The following is an 18,321-nucleotide window of genomic DNA, read 5'->3' as shown; positions in this document are numbered from 1 at the left end:
TAAATAATTTGGTTATCCGATCGTTTTCCTAGCCGTCAATTCAGCAGTTCGCCGAGTTGGTGAATGTAAACACAGAGAATAGGACTAGAAGCACTTGCAGACATGCTGAGGATCCAATTCAGGAGAAACTGATCAAGTCTTGGAGCTTTGGCCATTTTCAGTTTTTACAAAATGCTAACGTACAATCAAACCATTCAGGGAGAACTGAAGATGCCACATTTCACCACGTTACACCTAAGACTATGGAACCGCAGCATGTGATGTGATGCGATGCGATGCGGATGCGAATGCGGATGCGATGCGTGGAAGCTAGTAGGTTAACCAAAACCCAAATAATTGCACCAAAAGCTCTTCTTTGGCCAATGAAAAGCTCCTTCATCCATCGAACTGTTTTAGTCATCCACGGATGAAGACTTCTTGTGTAACCAGATAATTTGGGATTTGCTTTCAGGAAATTTTTGAGATATCTGTCAGGAACCTGTGCAGGGCTTGGGGCTTTGAGAAAAATGGAGAATGATCAGAGCCTTTGAGATGAAAAATCTTTTCAGGAGGATTAGACTTTGTCATGGCCTCCTGCAAGGAAGCAGGTATAGCATGATCTTCCTGGGTTTCTATGTAGAATCGACGAATAGATCCATAGTTTGCATCCGACAAATTGAGTTTTTCCAGGATCGGTGCAAAAGGTATTGGCCTCATCGACACAGAGGCTAATGCAACATCCTGAGACAGGAAAGAACATTTATGTTAGACAGGATAGTGTTAGAAATTAATAGCATAAGAGATTTTGCAATTCTTAAACTGCATTCTCACAAAGTGAAAAGTAGCAAGATATCCCTTGTTTATGGTAACAAAGCATAAGTGACCCTTCACTTCGTCATCTACAGAACCACTACCTGTCAAAATTTCTTTCTGCCTTAGAACGGAGCAGTCTTATCCAATGTCACACTAACCATGAAGGTATTAAGCTATCTGAAAATTCATGTTCCAGATTCATCAAATAACTCTTAGAGGGCTTTTAGGAAGTAGTATGAAAATCAAAAGCAATAGATTTCTGTCTAATAGCATTTCAGGAGTCATGGTAGTTCTGTTTTGCATCTCCGTAATTAACACTCTCTAAGTATATACCTTTGCAGGACTTTGATTGAATAACAAGTCTTCCAACAATGCTTTGTCCAGATCGATAGCAGTAGGAGGTTGATTCTTTCCATTTCCATAAAAGAATATCTGTGCTTGTTGCATCAGATCACTTGGAACTTCCTGCAGAAAAAAAGTATAATCAGTAATAGAACAAGCCACAGATAGACCACCTGCATCATTTTTTTCATTTTATTTAGAACTTCATAGTGTATCGTTATGGAGCCGCTAGATTCAGCTCATCAAATTATTATAAGTTGCCCTATAGTTTATGTAACTTGTCTATGAAAGAAGCCCATGCTGAATTCAGAGGGACTAAGTTCAGATGTAGAGTGCCGCACAGGCGTCTTCATGTGTTACAAAGATGGTGAAGGGTTTCGTCACTTGTCTCCACTCATTCCTCATCCTTGTTAATTTCTTTTTCTGTCTCTATTTCTTTTCCCTCAAGGGTCTAGTAAAAGTAGCGAACGCTCCAAGGAATTTAACCTGTAGAGAGAACAAATCAAGGACGGAATTTAACCTGTACAGAGAACATATCAAGGACGCTTTGGCCATTCTTCAACATTGCTGCTGCAAGAAAAACAGCTTTTGCTATCTTATGAGGATACAACTCCATCAGATATGAGACGCAAGCACCACCAAAATCATGTCCCACCAAGATCACCTGCATTTGTTTTGGATAATAAGAGAACCAAATGATGGTTAGCCAAAGATGAGCGACAAGCAAAAGAGGAAAGGAGATTGATCAAAATGACAGATCAGGAGAGTGAAAGTACCTTCTCTCCATCTCCTAACTTGTCAATTATGTTGATCAATGGTTTCGCGTATTCTGCCATGCTGTTAATGTTGTTCGTATCAGTTGATTGAATTCCCGAACCCATTAAGTCAACTGCATCCACCTTAAATCCTCCTTGGCGTAGAAGTGTAATCGTTTTGTACCAGCACCATGCGCCATATCCTCCCCCATGAACAAGAACAAAATGGTTGGTTTCCACACCATCAGCCTCCAAACCCTAAGAAATAAATCATTGCGTAATAGAGAGGATATGAGAGAGGATATGAGAGATGAATGAAAGCATTTGCATGCGCTTGTCATGTAGAAAAAACCAGCATTAATATCCGTATTTGTTAGCAGTGCTGTATTCAATCAATGAAAAAGCTACAGGTATGGATAAACGAAAGAAAGGGCATTAGTTAGCATTAAATTGAACCACTGTCCCTAAATCCTCCCACATGTATATTAAAGCCAATTGAACTTATCAAATATTAATTATACACCATGGTTTCCGCAGTCATCAATTACCAATCGGTTTATTGTTTTGAGAGCAAGGGCAGGTCTTGCTTGTAGGGAGAAGAACCTCCCCAAAGTTGGCACTTCGTTAACCCATTTATAAGCCAATTCTTATGCTGAATCCTTTGGAGTTTACCAAGACGGAAAAGACCCTAGTCGCAATTTTCATCAATTGGCTATTGCCTGCCTGGGCCAAATAGAAAAACTTGCTAGACTTGATTTTGCAGAATATTAAAAGACTGGAAGAGGACTTGAATAGGAGCAATAGAGATTCGGATGTGCATGTCTGTTTCAGGGTGACTAAGCGCGTTGATTTGTTCAAAGCAGAAAGGTCCAAGAGAAACAAAACCGGAAGAGACATTTTCTACTGCCAAAAGTCATTATCTTCGACGGCCCTCATTTGTCCACCCTATGAAAGCACCAAAATGTGGACCCGCAATGCAAAATTGGCCGAGCAAGCAGGAAAAGCCAACGGGAATTGAAAATTTCAAAGAAGAAGAAGAAGAAGAAATGATACTCCGATCGCTACGCCTCCATGTTAATGGCGACAGAGCATAAATCCTTGAAACAAGCGTGGCGGAGTAACTAACTACGGATTAATCCTCAATCAGTTGATACGTAACTAATCCAGCAGAGCTATCGCAATCGATTCTAGTCAACATCTACATCTACATCTACACCTACCGAGCGAAGTATCAGCTAAAATCGCACAGAAGGAGACATGAACGTGTCTAGCGGAATTTTAGCGTCGGCCCTCGACCGTACCTCATCAGCCAGGATTTGCTGCAGCGGCGGGAGAGGAAAGTCGCTGCCCGACCGCCTCCGAGAGGTGGAGCTCCTGGCGACGCTCTGCTTGACACCACTCTTCCCGGACACAGAAGGGAAGAGAGCCGAAGTGCTCGTGGACCGACTGAACAAGCGAAGGGAATCGTCTTTCTCGTCGCCGCCGCTCTGGTACTGCTTCAGGAGCATGACCGCCGCGATCGCCTGCTCGCGAATCAGAGCGTCGTCGTAGAGCACGCCCGCCCCGGCCGTCTCCACCTTCTTCTTGCTCTTTTTGGTCGAGGCCGAGCCGGACAACGACGAGGTGGCTCTTCTGGCGGTTGACGACGGATACGGCGAGGCTCGGGGAGGCGAAGCGTCGCGACGGGCTGGGCTGGCGGAGCCGGAGGATTTTGCTGCGATCTTGGGGGAGAAGCAGGCGAGTGAATTTCCCATGGTTTCTGAGGATTGGTGGGGGATCGAGAGGCGAAGGTCGCGACTCAGAGGCTTTGGGAGGAGGTTATGGTGGTGGTGTTTTGAGAGTGCATGGGAAAACAGGGAGAGACTTTTCTCCTGTTCGTATTCCGAGAGGAAGAAAATAATTATAAAATTGCGTAATAAATAGAGCCAATGACAGCAGTTTGAAAATTATTTAATAGGAATTTCTCTTTTTTTTTTTTTTGGTGGTCAAAGAAAAATAGGTGTTGAAAACTGACCAAAAAAATAAAATGGAAAGCTGGACTTGTTTTAAAGAAGACGGTGGTCGACACGACCTCACCTAGCATGATGCCTCCAAGCCTTCACCATGGCTTTAAAGAAGACGGTGGTCTCGATTGAGGTCGAACGTTTGAAGGGGGCCGCAAGCAAGGTCGATGGTGGCCGACCAGGAGCTCAACAAAGGTCGACACGACCGTCGACTGCTACAACTTAAGGGGGGTTGATTAGCGTTTGGATTGGGGAAATTGGGATGGGGATGACGTATTTTCAAAAAAGAAAACGACCGTTTTGTAAATGATAATTGATGTTAGGGTGTGCAAACTGCAAAGTCGTGTTTGTTTAGCGAAAAATAAACGATTTGGAAAATATTTTTCTAAAAAAGATCACTTGTGTCGCTTGAAATAATTAGTCAATTGAAAATATTTTCACCATCGACAGTAATTTATGTCTAAATAAATTTGTCGACCATGAAAATATTTTATTTTTGTTCAATTTTTGTAAGCGATCCAATAAATCATTTTGAAGAAAATATTCTCCAAATTAATCATTTTTCAAACAAATGAAGCCCTAGAGTGCAAAAATACCATACTAATAAGGGGAAAATTATATAAAAAAAGCTCTAAACCTATTGCAATTGTCTTAATTTAGTACTAAACCTTTCTTCTTCTTTTTTGGCCAATTGAGTCCTAAACTTTTTGCATTTATGTCAATTCAATCCATCCATCTAATTTTGGCCGAAAATCATTGATACGGACGTCGGATGGGCGATCTTGACGTAGACAATTTTTAATAATTTTTTAATAATTTTTTTATATAATTTTTTTTGTGTTTTTCCCTTCTTCCTCTAGCCGGTCCCTAGACATCGGCAACTAGCCAAAGGAAAAAGAGAAAGAAAAAAAAAAGAGAAGAAAAGGAAAGACAAAGAATAAATAAATAATTCAAAAAATATTAAAATACTATTAAACATTATGCATATAAGTGCCGTTCGTGCCACGTAGGACACTCAATATCTATGTCGGCGATTTCTGATCAAAATTGATCTAATGGACTAAACCGACACCAATACAAAATGTTTAGGATTCAATTGACAAAAAAATATATATGCTTAGGCCGAATTTCCATAATTGCAATCGGTCAAGTAATTTTTGGTTAGAAGAAAAGATGTTTGCCTTTGGTGCATATGAAATTTTTTTTCACTGTTTGAAGTCCAGCATGGCTTCTCCTACTTATTGAGAATGCAATTTGTCGACCATAGTGACACGAGTTTAGATGCTAAATTTTTTATTTTTAGATGATATTACCTTGTGCACATTTTTTTTCCAAGGATCAATTTACATCAAATCAATATGCATGTCAAAAACTCAAAGAAATGAGGGAGATTTACGCTGGACTTTCTTATGGGATATGGACGTCTCGTTCTAATTGTCTTTTAAAAAAAAAATTTCATATTCACCGTGCAATAAACTTATATCAAATGGAATTTGTGCAAACCCTAGGTCAAAAGTGAAGAAAATTGGGAGCCCGCCGATCCACCGCCATTGGCGGTTCTACGGTCCCATACGGACAGGGGAACCCGCCTGCTATACCTATTCCCGCCCGCAATTTTTTACCGTTGTCCTAGGAATTCAAACCTGCCATCCCGGAGCGAGCCCGCTACCGTTGAACGATCTAATCATCCTTACGCTAGACGCACGAGTCGAAGAAGCTCCGTCGTTGTCGAACCGACCTTGACGAACCGAACTTCAAGTGGTGTTCCAACTCCACCATTCACCAACTTCTGCTTTATGCAACCGTTTTCCTCTTTCTTTCTTTTTCTCTTTTTGTCGAAACATTTTCAATTGCTGAAAAGTTAAAACCAATCGTTTTGCTTGTTATCCCTCTCCTCAACAAAGTCAGTCTTCCGGCTGCTCGAGAAATGTTAAAATAAGGAATAAGTGCATTGCAAAGTGCTAAATCACGAAAGTGCAATTTGTTCCTAAAATTTTCAAAAAATACAACTAAGTCCTAAAACTTTAAGAAAGTACAATCAAGTCTCAAAACTTGTCAAATTGACCCGATCAAGTCCTTCCGTAGATTGTAGTTTTTAAAACTTTTCGGACTTAATTACACTTTCGTGATAAATTCTAAGACTTGACTGTGCTTTTTGAAAGTTTTAGGATTCAATTGCACTTTTGTGACAAGTTTCAGAATTTTTTTGTTGTTGTAATTTTGAAAGTTTTAGGATTTTTTTTTATCAAAAAAAATTTTAGAACTCAATTACATTTTTATGACAAGTTTTAAGATTTTGTGCGCACTTATCACTAAAATAAAAGAAGAAGAAAAAGAAGAAGAAGAAAGTGTAGCCTGGCTTTCTTTCTTTCCCTTTTTTGCCATATAGTTGTAACTGAGTCGAGACGATTTAATTTACAAATCAAACTCGACTCAATATCCGTATATTAAAAGACTTTACTCGAGAATACAAATGGTAAATCTTTATTCGATCAAACTTGAGCTAGAGTTTTTCTACGGTATTTCTTATTTCTGAACAAGCTCTTGGATAACAAGCCTAAAGGTTTTCTTATTGCTAGACGGAAGACAACATCTTCAGTCTCTAGTCCTCTGGCAAAGAATACGACAGGCTGAATAGGCAAATAACATAATCACATGATGAGGCGAATCGATTTTTCCTATACGCACGAGGATAGCTTCTATCCACTATGTGACTAGTATGACTCTTAAGATTAATCCAAACGGAAAACGTGGCGATTCGGACAACAAAAATTTGCATCATCCAAATCAAGAGATCGTTCACTCAGGTAATTTAGGGGTACGCAAACTAATATGTCAAAATAAGGGAAGTGAAGAGAGACGTCCTCCTTTGTGGGTGGAACATCAAACCTTCGCAAGACGAGACTTCATTTTGACTCGAGAATTTGTGACCCCAAAGAAATGCCGCATACCGAGTGCAAAATAAAATAAAACACTTCTCTTTCACCATTACCCCAATAGGCAAACACTTTTATGATCCTCATAACCATGGGAGAAGTTCCACATAAATGTGGAACTGAACAGGTCTGACTGAGCGGACGCCCGACCAACTTCTTGCATCACAATATTGAGACAGCACATATCCAGATACCCAAAAAATGTGGTAAAGACAAATGGCACATTACCCTATACAGGACAAGGCTAGTCCTTTTCAACCTCCTGTCGTCCTCGCGAGTTTCTAGTAGGGTGACTTTAGATGATACTCAATGGGGCCTTTGGCTGGACAGTGGACCTGCCCTGTTCTCCATAATCTTTTCCACATTATGCAACAACTAAGAAGGAAATGCATTGGAATCAGCACCTTACCATCAACCTGTACCAAAAGATTTCACAGTCCATGCAAGGAAATCTCACGAGCCTTTCACTTCGAAGGGGCGCTCTGCAAATCGCTGCATCAAATGGAAGTGCACAAAAAGAGAATAACAAACCAGGCCTTGCGTGTCATATATCATGAAAACTGGAGGTGAATCCGCATACAGTTGTTTGCTATGTATAACTTCTCTAGTTTTTTAACCAAGTAAAAACACACGCCGATACAACTGACTAGCCTAGGATTTCAGAATCACGCAGCTTGATTTTCAGCTACTGCCGAAGTTCCCATGTAAAGTTGTCGATACAGTATGTTGAAGCGTGCCATGAGGTGATAGTCCCCTCGAATAAACCGGTGCACGAGAAAATAATAATTACAGTTCCCGCCTCAAAGCCGCAAGTTCCCAAACATGTCAAAACATGTAATCGTTTCCACCAAGGACCTACTGTTACTGAAGACATGTCTGGCAAAATGCCCTCTTGATATAGAATGGCTTCACCAACAATTATTCAAAGGCAAGACCAAAACAGAGCTCTTTGGTTCCTTTCAGTCTCCTAGATGCTGATAATCAAGTCACCGTCTTAGGTAAATTTTGACCATGAAATACAAGGGTTCTTGGCTGAGAAACCAAAGAATCAGACATGGACTTTCGAGACATGCTGAGCCCTTCCTTAGCTAGTCCCAATTAATTAGACTGCACATTCTTGCATCGCACGCTGCACCTTTCAGGTACATTATCATCAGATAATTTAGCGAGACATAAATCATTGAAAACAGCCTGAATTCATCCCCAATACCATCATAGTTCCCACCATGCAGCCTAGATACCAGCCCCCCTTTTTTGGCCGGAAGATATCAACCAATCGAATAGTAAAGTTGTTGATGCATATCTTCTGCTGTTGATGACATCAAATACCTAAAAAAGAATTCCAACCAAATAATGAAATAGTTAGGACGGCCTCGAGCAATCAATTAAATACAGCACAACCAAGGAAATGTTTCTCAAACAAGAAAAGCACACAAAATAAGTAATCCATCATCTTATAGTGCTTTTTTTTACCACGGCACTTCACCAGGGACAAAATATACTAAAATGGAAGGAAAGCACCCAAAACTCATTCCATTTAAGGATAGGCAGAATACAATACATGACATTCGCACATCACCAAGCATCACCATACCTGTCAAAGTTGATCCTGGGGATCCTATCTCTGCATGCTATAATACTGAGGAGCCAGCTCAGCTAACCACAAGTAATCAATTCTGGTTATGTTGCGAATGTACTTGTGATTAGTTTGAACTAATTCATTGAATATAATGCACTCTGGTTTTGTCCGAAATAGTACAGAAGAAGGATGGATCTGCACCACCTGACCACTTGCCAAAGCCCTATATTCCGCACCAAATATGTAATATTAGGAAACGGAGTCTATAAGAGAACTGGAAAGAAGACATTGGTCATTAAGTTGGATCTATGGTAACATCTTAAAGATAACAGGATGCGGTCCGAATCAGCACCCAGCACCTGTATGAACCTTCTGGCTGTTTCAAAGCTGCATTGAGGAAAAAGGAAGCGGCGAGGCATCTCCGAAACTGAACTATGTCATCTTTACAGGAAGCAATGTGAAGCCCCATTTGCTCTACATGTCCCTGAATCTGTCTGTATGACATAAAAAAAAAAAAAAGCATAGTTGGAGGATCAATAATGCTTGTTAAAAGAAATATGGAGAAGCAAAGGCAACGTGCAAAAGTTAATAGACAACCTGTGAATGTCACGCGCATGTCTAAGGGACCTGCTATTGATAAAATTTTCTTTGCACCATTTTTTGAGAACTTTATCGTCTTTTTCTTTACTTTGACCGCTCTTCCTCTTCTCTGAGAACTCATCAGCTGCTCGAAATACATTAATCAAGGTGATGTGGTCACCCTCTGCACTTGAAAAGCATTTCATTGCAGTTCTTGCCTGGCCCGACAAAGATTAGTCAGCTCTCCAATTACATACAAAGTAATGGAAGTCCACAAGGTGCAACCAAACAGAACAATTCACCAATCAACCAGCCAGAATGGTTGTTTCAGAAAGAGCCCAACGAAACAAGACTAAAACAGACCAAAGAGCCTATGAATATATTTTCTGCTTATTGCAGATTAATGAAGCAATTGCCTACTGAAGGACTTGAACACGTCATTATCACAGTTGAACTCACAGTTAAGGATATTGGACATTCATGAACTCACAAATCCTGCAACACTGCAGGCACATACGTCTATGTGTGTGTGTGTGTAACCACATTTTTGTTACAACATACCTAGCTAATCCTTTCAAGTAATACAATTTACAAAATGTGCATATGGCCTTGCAAGTATCAGTTCATAACTTACCTCTTCTAACTTCTCTCGAGGGGCATAAAATATGGATTCTACTGAAAGCATCGCAACTGTAATCAACATTTCTTCCAGGCAGTTGAACTGACTAGCCTGGATGAGTGCCTTTGAATAAATGGGATCTAGCGGAAATCGAGCCATCTGGTGCCCCAATGGATCTGATAGTTTACAGTCTTCTGTTAGAGCACCCAGCAAAAATAACTGCTCCAACGATTTCACAACAGCTGCCCTGATCAAAAGCTTACGGGTGTCATTACCCAGCAACATATACAAAGAGTAGCAGGTAATGTAAGGACGCCCCATCATAACCCATTTTATGTCACATAACTTCATTGTAAATTATCAGCCAATTGACCTGAAGAAGCATCAATACAAGAGAAGCACCATAACAAATTCATGTGGGAACAGACGTTGCTTAAAAAGTTAAAGACTTTTACCAAATTTTCAGATTTTTCCATCAGAAAGATGGTGAAAATGACGGTGAAATAGAAAATTTCTCGGGCAAAAGAGAGAGGGTGATGTGAAATGAAGGATAATTGTCCTTGACAATTCATGCCAAATTAGATCATTGATAAAGATGAATCCAACAAAACTAGATCAAATCACACTAACGAAGGCTAAAGAAAGATGACATGTCCACGGCCTAGTAGACACACTTAAGTATGCACAAGAGAGTAAATGATAAAGCAATGAGATCTCTCAGGGAATAACCTTGGTGGTTTTTCGATAAAGTCAAACCCAATAACATCATCCACACCCAAAGCCATGAGTTGCAAAACAACATTTGAAAGATTGCATCTCTTAATCTCGGGCTTTGTCGAATCCTCAAGTTTCTCAAATTCACTTTCTGGGTAGAGGCGGAAACACTTCCCAGGTCCTTCACGCCCTGCTCGTCCACTGCAGTAGCAAGGTTTTAGTCTATCAACATGAGATTTTTTATACGGTCAAAGTTCCAAAATGAATGGTTGGATAGACGCAAGATCCAAAACATGCAGAAATGATACAATAACTCCACGTTATCATGTTTTTCGCTTATTAAAAAAAAGAAGTAACCATGCAAACATTGAATGCAAATTCAACTCTTCAGTACAATCCAAATCTTCAATGACAAGAAAAGAGAAGGCAAAACAGATGAATTTGACTAAAGAAGTCCACGCATGGGCATCAAAACCCCTTTCATGCCCCAAGATACCTATCTTTAAAAAGTTGAAGTTAAATCACAGGACAGAGACCCCAATTTCTGAACATTCACACTGTCTGAAAGTATGCGTCCACAAGGGAATGAAGAGAGACTGTCTACCATCCATATGTTGCCATTTTAGGGCAGAAGATAGCATAAGTTTTCAGCCAAGAAAATTTGTAATGGCAACACTTTGGGACTTCAATATACTTGTACATCTAAATGGTATCCCTTCCCCTATTTCTTCTTTGGACTGTATTTGAAATGTGATTGCACTACAGAAATATAGATTAGAGAACAATTACAAGTATAGATTACAGAACGTTGACTGCAGACTACCTTCTTTGAAGAGCCTGAGCCTTGGAAGTTGGTATGACAATTAATGATTCCATGCCTTTAGCTGCATCATAAGACCGTGCTTTCACGAATCCAGGGTCTACAACATACTTTATCCCAGGTATTGTCACTGATGTCTCAGCTATATTAGTGGCCAATATAACCTGAAAGGGAGTCCAATTATATTAGTAATAATCATTACGAAAATATATTTTCCACAAAACTATTTTAGCTTACCTAATGATAATGACGTCTAAGCAACATTAGCGAATAAACAATACACTAAGAGGAATACAAATACAATTCATCAACAGTTCATAAATCCAAATAGATTGTCTGAGAAAATGAGAGGAAACAAATCATCTTGACCACAAACAGCGTGATGTTATGCTATCACTATAGAACCACCAACAACAACCAGATTCAAAGAGTTTATTAATGTAAAAAACCCACTGCCAACAGCAAAAAAGAGTCGTACGACCAGTCTATATATGTCAAAATATGAAGATACTGAGGATAAAAGCTGAGACATATCACAAATAATACTTTTTTAGCACTTGTCCTACAAGTGAAGTAAATAGACATCAATATCAACTATACTCTCATGCTTCACCATACCAAGACAAGAAAGATGTATGGGCAGTTAGGCCTCACAAAAAGTTAATGAAAAACATTGACATGACTACTATTAGAGAAAAACATTAAGGTGGCAATGATATTAAGAAAGGTCCACATGATCCAAAATACAAATCCTTACTTTATAGAAAAGGATCTGACTTTAACAGGAGCACTGCACATATAAGAATTGCAAAAATTTGAGCAGCTTGGACGGTCACCTTACGAAATCCAGGAGGAGTGGGTGCAAAGACACGCATTTGTTTCTCAGAGGGTTGAGACGAAAATATAGAAACAGTCCACATATTACGGTTGCTTTCAGGCAACTGCCGTAGTCGTTCCTGAATAAGTCTTTCAACGGATTCAATTTCCTCTTGACCAGTCAAGAATACAAGGACATCTCCTGGACCCTCCTCCAAATGGATCTGAGTAATGCAAAACATGCACTTATCAAATACTGCAAATATTCCAAGCCAACTGATGGGATCAAACAAAGGAGTAGCCCGCATAGCAATATTTCCAAGGAGAAAACAAATGAGGGAACTTTATCGAGACATCATTTAAATTAATGACGTTGAGTGAATATACGCACCACATTCTACGTGGATACACTTAAAATGCCTTTCCATGAATCAGGTCAGATGGCAAATTATGTATCCTATCCTAGTCAAATAAACGAGAGGTGATTTTGGAAAACCACGAGGCATAGAATGTTTGGCAAGCCTTCAAAAGGAAACATATATGGAAGCTACAGCAATCAGAAAACCAATTAACTAGAAACCCTGAGGCGCTACTGCAGATTCTAGCTTATGGATAATCCATAAAAATTCTATGTTTTTATGCTTAAATATGTATAGAGAGTTAACCCACTCGACACTGCATTCTATAGACACTACCACAAAGTTTCTGTTTAGCAAACGGTCATTGCAGTCATACTTACAACACGACATCGAACAAAAAAGCACCAAAACTAGCACATCAAAAGTTAGAGCAATGACACATCAACTGTGAACCAAAACATGAACTTCCTAGAATAGGTGGTAATTCCTTTTTATAAAGACATAAAGAAGGCCTAACCAATTAAGGATTAAAAAACAACCTGGAATATGGTAATCAGGGTTGCATCTAAATAATCTGGCTGAGGATGAAGAGTATATAGTATATCCACAGGAAATTGCCGCCCCTGGACATGGACGGCTCTTGCACCACCAAAGTAATCAGAGAAGACACGTGCGTCTAAGCTAGCAGACATAATAATCAACTTCAATGTAGAAAACCGTCTACTTTGGCATTGTTTCATAGCACCGGACCAAACACCTTGCCCTTTGTCCAAGAGCACGCCATCATTCAACTGCTTATTTTCAGTATTTGGACAACCATAGGCAGATGCAGACCTTTTGTTTTGAACATCTTTCAACAAGCCCAACAGCACATCTGTGTGGACTGTTCTTTCATGAGCTTCATCCACAATAAGCACGGAGTACCTAGAAAGATATGGATCCAACAGTGCTTCCCTGTAGAAGAGCATATCAGCTCCGCAGGCAAAGATTGGAATCAACATAAGTTGCTAATTAGGCAGAAGACAAGTTTCACATGACTTCTCAATACTTTGTAATTGGAAGTATGAAATTTCTACTGGTTCCAACTTCCCTTGAAGATCTAAAAAAATAAGAACTAAAGCTTAGTCAAACTTCAGACCAATTAGCAAGATATCTAAAATAATTTCAGCTAGTTAGTAGATCTTGTTCCACCTATAGATCTAAAGAAATAAAACCAGTAAGTCTTCTTTTTACAATCACATGTAGATTATGAAATTAATTCGGTAAAATGATTTGACTCATTGGACATTTTAGCGCACTGTAAAATACCGATGCACCCAACTACTGAATCTTGCAGGAATCTTCAATCTTCACAGATAACACACTGGATGTCCCAATTGGAAACTAGTATGGTATTATCACGAGCAGATGTCATGAAACTGACTGAACATATTACACAAATTACAGGAAAAAGTAATGGCAAAAACCTAACCTTAGAAGCAAACCATCCGTCATGTACTTGATTCTTGTCGAACTGGATGTCATGTCATCAAATCTGATGGAATACCCGACCCTTTGGCCCAACTCAACCCCAGATTCCTCTGCCACTCTTTTGGCAACAGTAACAGCCGCCACACGCCGTGGTTGAGTAACCCCAACAATTTTCCCATCGCGACAGAACCCAGCATTGAATAGAAACTGTGGTATCTCTGGAAAAAAAAATGCCAAGGATATAACAACTTCCACAAGGGGGAAAAGGAAATAGCAAAAGGCACAATTATACATGTCATGGGCTTTTCAATGGTAATATGTTGCACTGTGCAACCTTATACTTTCAATGTTTCTACGCTTGGATATTGACAGAATAATTAAATATTAAATCATGTCTTCATCTATTATTTTAAGCTTTTAGAGCAGTTGGCTGTGGTGCACTAAATCTCATGGATATGACAAAACATCATGAAACAAACTTATTGCATCGTACTATGTTTGACAATACCTACATGGATACTTACGTGTTGTTTTTCCACTTCCCGTCTCGCCAACAATTATCAAAGTGTCATTGTTTCGCACCTCCTGGACGAGCCGCCTCTCAACTGGGACAAAAAGAAAGCATCGACACTGAAACCCAGGCAAAACCCACAACCACCTAAGGGGATTTTCCGGAAACAAACAGAACCAAACGGCAGGCCACAGTACCTGACGCGATTGGTAGAGACTTCCTCTGCTGCGCGATCTTCTGCCACCTGCATTCCAGTCAAAAATTCAAGGGCATTCAATTTACAGATTCCCCCAAGAACAAGCTAAAGAGTTCACAGGCTCTGTTTCTAACTCCTGACATTCACTAAGTCCCCAAAACGCCTCGGGAGCATCAATACACTAGTCAACCGACGGTTGATCGTGATTACGGAGATTACTAGCGACAATTCAGGGTATAAAAGGAGACGAAAAGAGAAGAACCGATTGAAGGAGGGATTCGTTTTGGCATTGTTGGCGACGTTGGTGTGGGAGGCCGACCCGTTGAACGGAGGAGGTCGAGTTGCGCCGCCTTCCACGCCTTGAGCCATCGATTCGACAGAGCAAATCCTCTTCCCCCCGGCGGAGCCCTCGGTTCAGTGTGAACTGCGAAGAATGTATATGTCTCTGTCTCTAACGAGGAGCAAAATTACATGAACCCCGAGGTTTTTCGGTTTTTTTTTTTAATTTTGGGTGGTAAGCATGTATCCATCAATACTTAATTATTTTTCATGTTTTTAACACCTTTTCAAGGTTCAGATTAACTCTAAGTCTATCACCAATTAGTAGCTTTTACACGTAAATAGTAATTTTCTATATGTCCAATTTGTAATAAGTAAATAATTATCCAGAACATAAGTTTTTCATATTAATTATTTAATGTTATCTTCATATACTCGTAAATTTTGACAATCACTTGTAAAATTGAAACAAAAGATAGTGAGTTATGGATCAACCAAATATAACTAAATTCCAATGCTATTAGTAAAGTTGTCGAATATTTAAAGCAGTTATATCTCAACAGTAATGTAGATGATAATAGCCTGCATAATTTTGGTAACATATAAACAAAAAATCTATAATTTCAAAGGTAAGTTTGTAATTTTCCTATTATATATTCACAGCAACATCATGTCAACAGAGCTTACTAAAATTCAAATGTAGGACAATAAACAGGAAAAGTGTCGGAAAAAGCCTTTTAGTCCCAAACCTTTTTAATGATGTCAATTTAGTTTTAAACCTTTTGACCTATAGCCAATTCAGCCTTTCCGACTAGATATTGCTAACGTGAACATCGAACGCCCTACATGACATGATTGGCACTAACTAAATTGACACTATTAAAAAGTTTAAGACTAAATTGGCACTAATGCAATAGGTTCAAGGCTTTTTTTACACTTTTCCGGACAATAAGCACGCCAATTAATATGATTGGCGAATCTCACTTTCTGTTATTACCTTTTTCAAATATTTGCAATGACCATACCAGTAATGCCATTAAATTTTAACAAACACGAAGAAAATTCAAACATAAATAATCAAATTGTTAATCAACTAGATATTAGTAATTTCAAATGCGACTGGGTAACTTACCAACACAAACATTTTCTAAAGTACTGGATATCTACTCGAACATTGGACAAATTTACTAAAATGTATCGACTCACGGATCTCATCCAGCATACATCAGCAGATGACATTTGATAGATCGAAACACATGTTAAGAGGACCAAACTGATCGACTATACAGCATTTTCGTGATGTTATTGCTAGCTAATCCACGTTTCCGTGAAAAAGCCCCCTTCATGAGCTTTTGAACCCAACAACATTTGAAACTGCACTCAACACGCCGGCCCGCTTTTTGCATTAAAAGGTAGGTCCAAACTAGCAATCAATGAGGCGAAGCTTGATCCCGAGCCGCTATCGACAACCACAATCAGATTCCTGGAGACCATAACCGTTGACCATAATCCAGAATGCCCCGATCCAGGTGAACTGATGTGCGGCTTCAAGTAGGGTCATGTCAGTTTGGATCGTACAGTCACAAGGCCTCAGCTATCGAGTCCTTCGGAACGATTCATACGAATAAATGTCTGCTTCAGACAATGCTGGCTTCAAGGACTCCCTAACGATTTGGAAATGACGGTCATAAACGGCTGTTGCATGTATGTTTTCTCTTAGAGCGACCATTCCTGCTTCCCTGCACAGGCTCTCCAATTCGGCTCCCGTGAACCGTTCCGTGTGTTCTGCTAAATCTCTGAGATCAACATCATTTCCTATCTTCATGTTTCGAGTATGCACGCGCAATATCTCACGGCGAGACACCAAATCTGGCGGTGGTACATAGAGCACCTATTAATTTAGAGATAGTAATTTAGAATTGCCAAAATAGGGGGGATGTTTAACGAAACATAATTGCAGTATAAAAGCGCGAAGATAAATTTCATTTCATATTAAGAATGCTAGATTGAGTTTTAAACAATACTTCAAAGAGAGTTTACTCAAAAGTTGAAACCGAAATTAGCTCAACAAACATCTTATTTAGACTAAAAAGTCAAACTAAAAGTTAATAAGAACTAGAACCATAATTATGTGGAGACTAAGTAAATTGCCAATATTAAGGAATTATATGACATTATTCACAAGCTAAAGCCAATCTGGACTCACTAACTTCAGAAAGGTGGATCAGAATTTCCAATGACAAGCACTTAACAGAGTACATAATCCATAAAGAACTCGGGAGAATTACAGCCTGAAGTCTATATCAAGAAGTAGTAACGCGCCTTACCAAATCAAAACGTCCAGGCCGCATAAGTGCACCATCAATTGCATGGGGCCGATTGGTAGCAGCTAACACAATGATTCCCTGCCCATATGATGTAGCATGAGATGGAAGCCAATCATAATTTACCATTTATCAAACACAATAATGCTCACATTTGCCAGCTCTAAACCGTCCATCTCAGTCAACAATGTGGACAATAGCCTCTCTCCAACTATGGCATTGCTGCTTGATTTACCTCCACTGCAAGTGAACCAAATAGAGAAGCCACATTACACGTCCACTTCTATTTGCAATTGCCAACTTTATCGTCCAAAAATAAGTCAGATATCATGGAGAAGAAAATAACCAGGAACTCAACAAACATTAAGAACTTTTCACATAGTAGGAGGTTCGCCTGACAAATTAAACGAGAAAAGATATGGGAGGGTATCTTTCGCACAACATGTTGAGGTAGCACCCTTCACTCATTCCCATGTTCATTACATTAACTAAAACGACATTGGGTTAAATTATACTTCAATACCAGTGATGAATACACATGCTTTCTAAGAAAAGACAACTTCTTCCAGAAATGTACTCAAAGAAAATCTTCCTGGTCTACAACTATATGCGAAGAGAACAAACGAGAGCACCATAGCTTGCATGGAACACCCTAAGAATGATTTTTTGCAACCCTCAATAAACTCACCGCTTGCCTGCCACAACATCAGCCTCATCAAAAAATATGATGCTCGGTGCCGCAAGACGAGCTCTCCTGAAGGTATTCCTCAATAAGGCTTCCCCCTCTCCGACATACATTGAATATAATTCTGCTCCACTGAAATATGAAGTTTGCGAATTCTCAATATAAAGGAATGTGATAATAGCATCAGAAAATCAGAAAAGGAAAAGCGGAACATTTAGGATGGTTACATCCTCTCAACTTTTGGCTAACATGATACCAAACAGACAGGAGATATTTTTTAGGGTCGCAACTTCGATTTGTCAACAGCACAGAATCTTGGCTTTTCTAGCATCCAGTTTCTGGCGTAGTCAATCATGCTTAGCTATAAGTTAATCACGTCATAGAGTTGGAATCTATTTCAAGATATAAATGGAAAGTACCCTTATTATCACACTATTGCAACTACCTTCTCTCAATGGCTGAAGAAATTAATTACATCAGCAACTTCTTAGATGATCAGGCCCTCATCCTATTATCTTCACTACAAATTAGCATCAGCATGT

General features: G+C 39.4%; 3 protein-coding genes across 9 annotated transcripts in view; all 3 read right to left on the bottom strand.

Moving 5' to 3' along the window:
• LOC115752891 (cell division control protein 48 homolog B) overlaps positions 1-18,321 on the bottom strand; it is a 51,401-nt gene that overhangs the window by 28,394 nt on the left and 4,686 nt on the right. For 2 of the 3 annotated variants that reach the window (XM_030691308.2, XM_048278814.1), the window contains exons 9-12: positions 17,783-17,911; positions 17,247-17,334; positions 17,098-17,175; positions 16,256-16,661 (exon numbers count right to left, since the gene is read on the bottom strand). In XM_030691308.2, coding sequence (XP_030547168.1) covers positions 16,365-16,661; positions 17,098-17,175; positions 17,247-17,334; positions 17,783-17,911 — 592 coding nt within the window. In that variant the 3' untranslated portion in view covers positions 16,256-16,364. Of the gene's footprint in view, positions 1-16,255; positions 16,662-17,097; positions 17,176-17,246; positions 17,335-17,782; positions 17,912-18,321 lie in introns of those variants that run through there. The other variant, XR_004016815.2, reaches the window with a different exon arrangement.
• On the bottom strand, positions 80-3,783 carry LOC115752905 (putative methylesterase 11, chloroplastic). 2 transcript variants are annotated; one of them, XM_030691319.2, is made up of 5 exons: positions 3,191-3,783; positions 1,911-2,147; positions 1,655-1,798; positions 1,126-1,260; positions 80-720 (listed from the first exon to the last, which is right to left on the bottom strand). In XM_030691319.2, the coding sequence occupies exons 1-5, from the start codon at positions 3,641-3,643 to the stop codon at positions 448-450; spliced, it is 1,242 nt and encodes a 413-aa protein (XP_030547179.1). In that variant the 5' UTR covers positions 3,644-3,783; the 3' UTR covers positions 80-447. The 2 variants fall into 2 exon arrangements, with proteins under 2 accessions (XP_030547179.1, XP_030547185.1); XM_030691325.2 differs by having other exon boundaries at positions 1,126-1,257.
• On the bottom strand, positions 7,343-14,987 carry LOC115752876 (pre-mRNA-splicing factor ATP-dependent RNA helicase DEAH10). 4 transcript variants are annotated; one of them, XM_030691287.2, is made up of 13 exons: positions 14,754-14,987; positions 14,493-14,539; positions 14,309-14,389; positions 13,786-14,002; positions 12,854-13,268; positions 11,976-12,179; positions 11,143-11,303; positions 10,335-10,520; positions 9,621-9,852; positions 9,005-9,204; positions 8,767-8,901; positions 8,416-8,630; positions 7,343-8,152 (listed from the first exon to the last, which is right to left on the bottom strand). In XM_030691287.2, the coding sequence occupies exons 1-12, from the start codon at positions 14,858-14,860 to the stop codon at positions 8,447-8,449; spliced, it is 2,169 nt and encodes a 722-aa protein (XP_030547147.1). In that variant the 5' UTR covers positions 14,861-14,987; the 3' UTR covers positions 7,343-8,152; positions 8,416-8,446. The 4 variants fall into 4 exon arrangements, with proteins under 4 accessions (XP_030547147.1, XP_030547138.1, XP_048134770.1 ...); XM_030691278.2 differs by having other exon boundaries at positions 7,343-8,157; positions 8,423-8,630; positions 14,754-14,986; XM_048278813.1 differs by having other exon boundaries at positions 7,343-8,157; positions 8,423-8,630; positions 14,297-14,389; positions 14,493-14,910.

Source organism: Rhodamnia argentea, chromosome 5 (genome assembly GCF_020921035.1).
Source record: "Rhodamnia argentea isolate NSW1041297 chromosome 5, ASM2092103v1, whole genome shotgun sequence".
In the NCBI taxonomy this organism is placed as follows: Eukaryota; Viridiplantae; Streptophyta; class Magnoliopsida; order Myrtales; family Myrtaceae; genus Rhodamnia; species Rhodamnia argentea.
This window is presented reverse-complemented; position numbering and strand designations above follow the sequence as displayed.

Excerpts from the sequence above, each read along its gene's own strand:
- LOC115752876 (XM_030691287.2), bottom strand. The coding sequence starts at position 14,860 with ATGGCTCAAGGCGTGGAAGGCGGCGCAACTCGACCTCCTCCGTTCAAC. Across the intron at positions 12,180-12,853 it reads CCCTGATTACCATATTCCAG|ATCCATTTGGAGGAGGGTCC; the intron begins GTTGTTTTTTAA and ends TGCATTACTCAG. Across the intron at positions 8,631-8,766 it reads CAGCCAGAAGGTTCATACAG|GGCTTTGGCAAGTGGTCAGG; the intron begins GTGCTGGGTGCT and ends TGCGGAATATAG.
- LOC115752905 (XM_030691319.2), bottom strand. The coding sequence starts at position 3,643 with ATGGGAAATTCACTCGCCTGCTTCTCCCCCAAGATCGCAGCAAAATCC. Across the intron at positions 2,148-3,190 it reads AGCAAATCCTGGCTGATGAG|GGTTTGGAGGCTGATGGTGT; the intron begins GTACGGTCGAGG and ends TTTATTTCTTAG. Across the intron at positions 1,261-1,654 it reads TTGATATGTTCTCTGTACAG|CAGGAAGTTCCAAGTGATCT; the intron begins GTTAAATTCCGT and ends ACTTTTTTTCTG.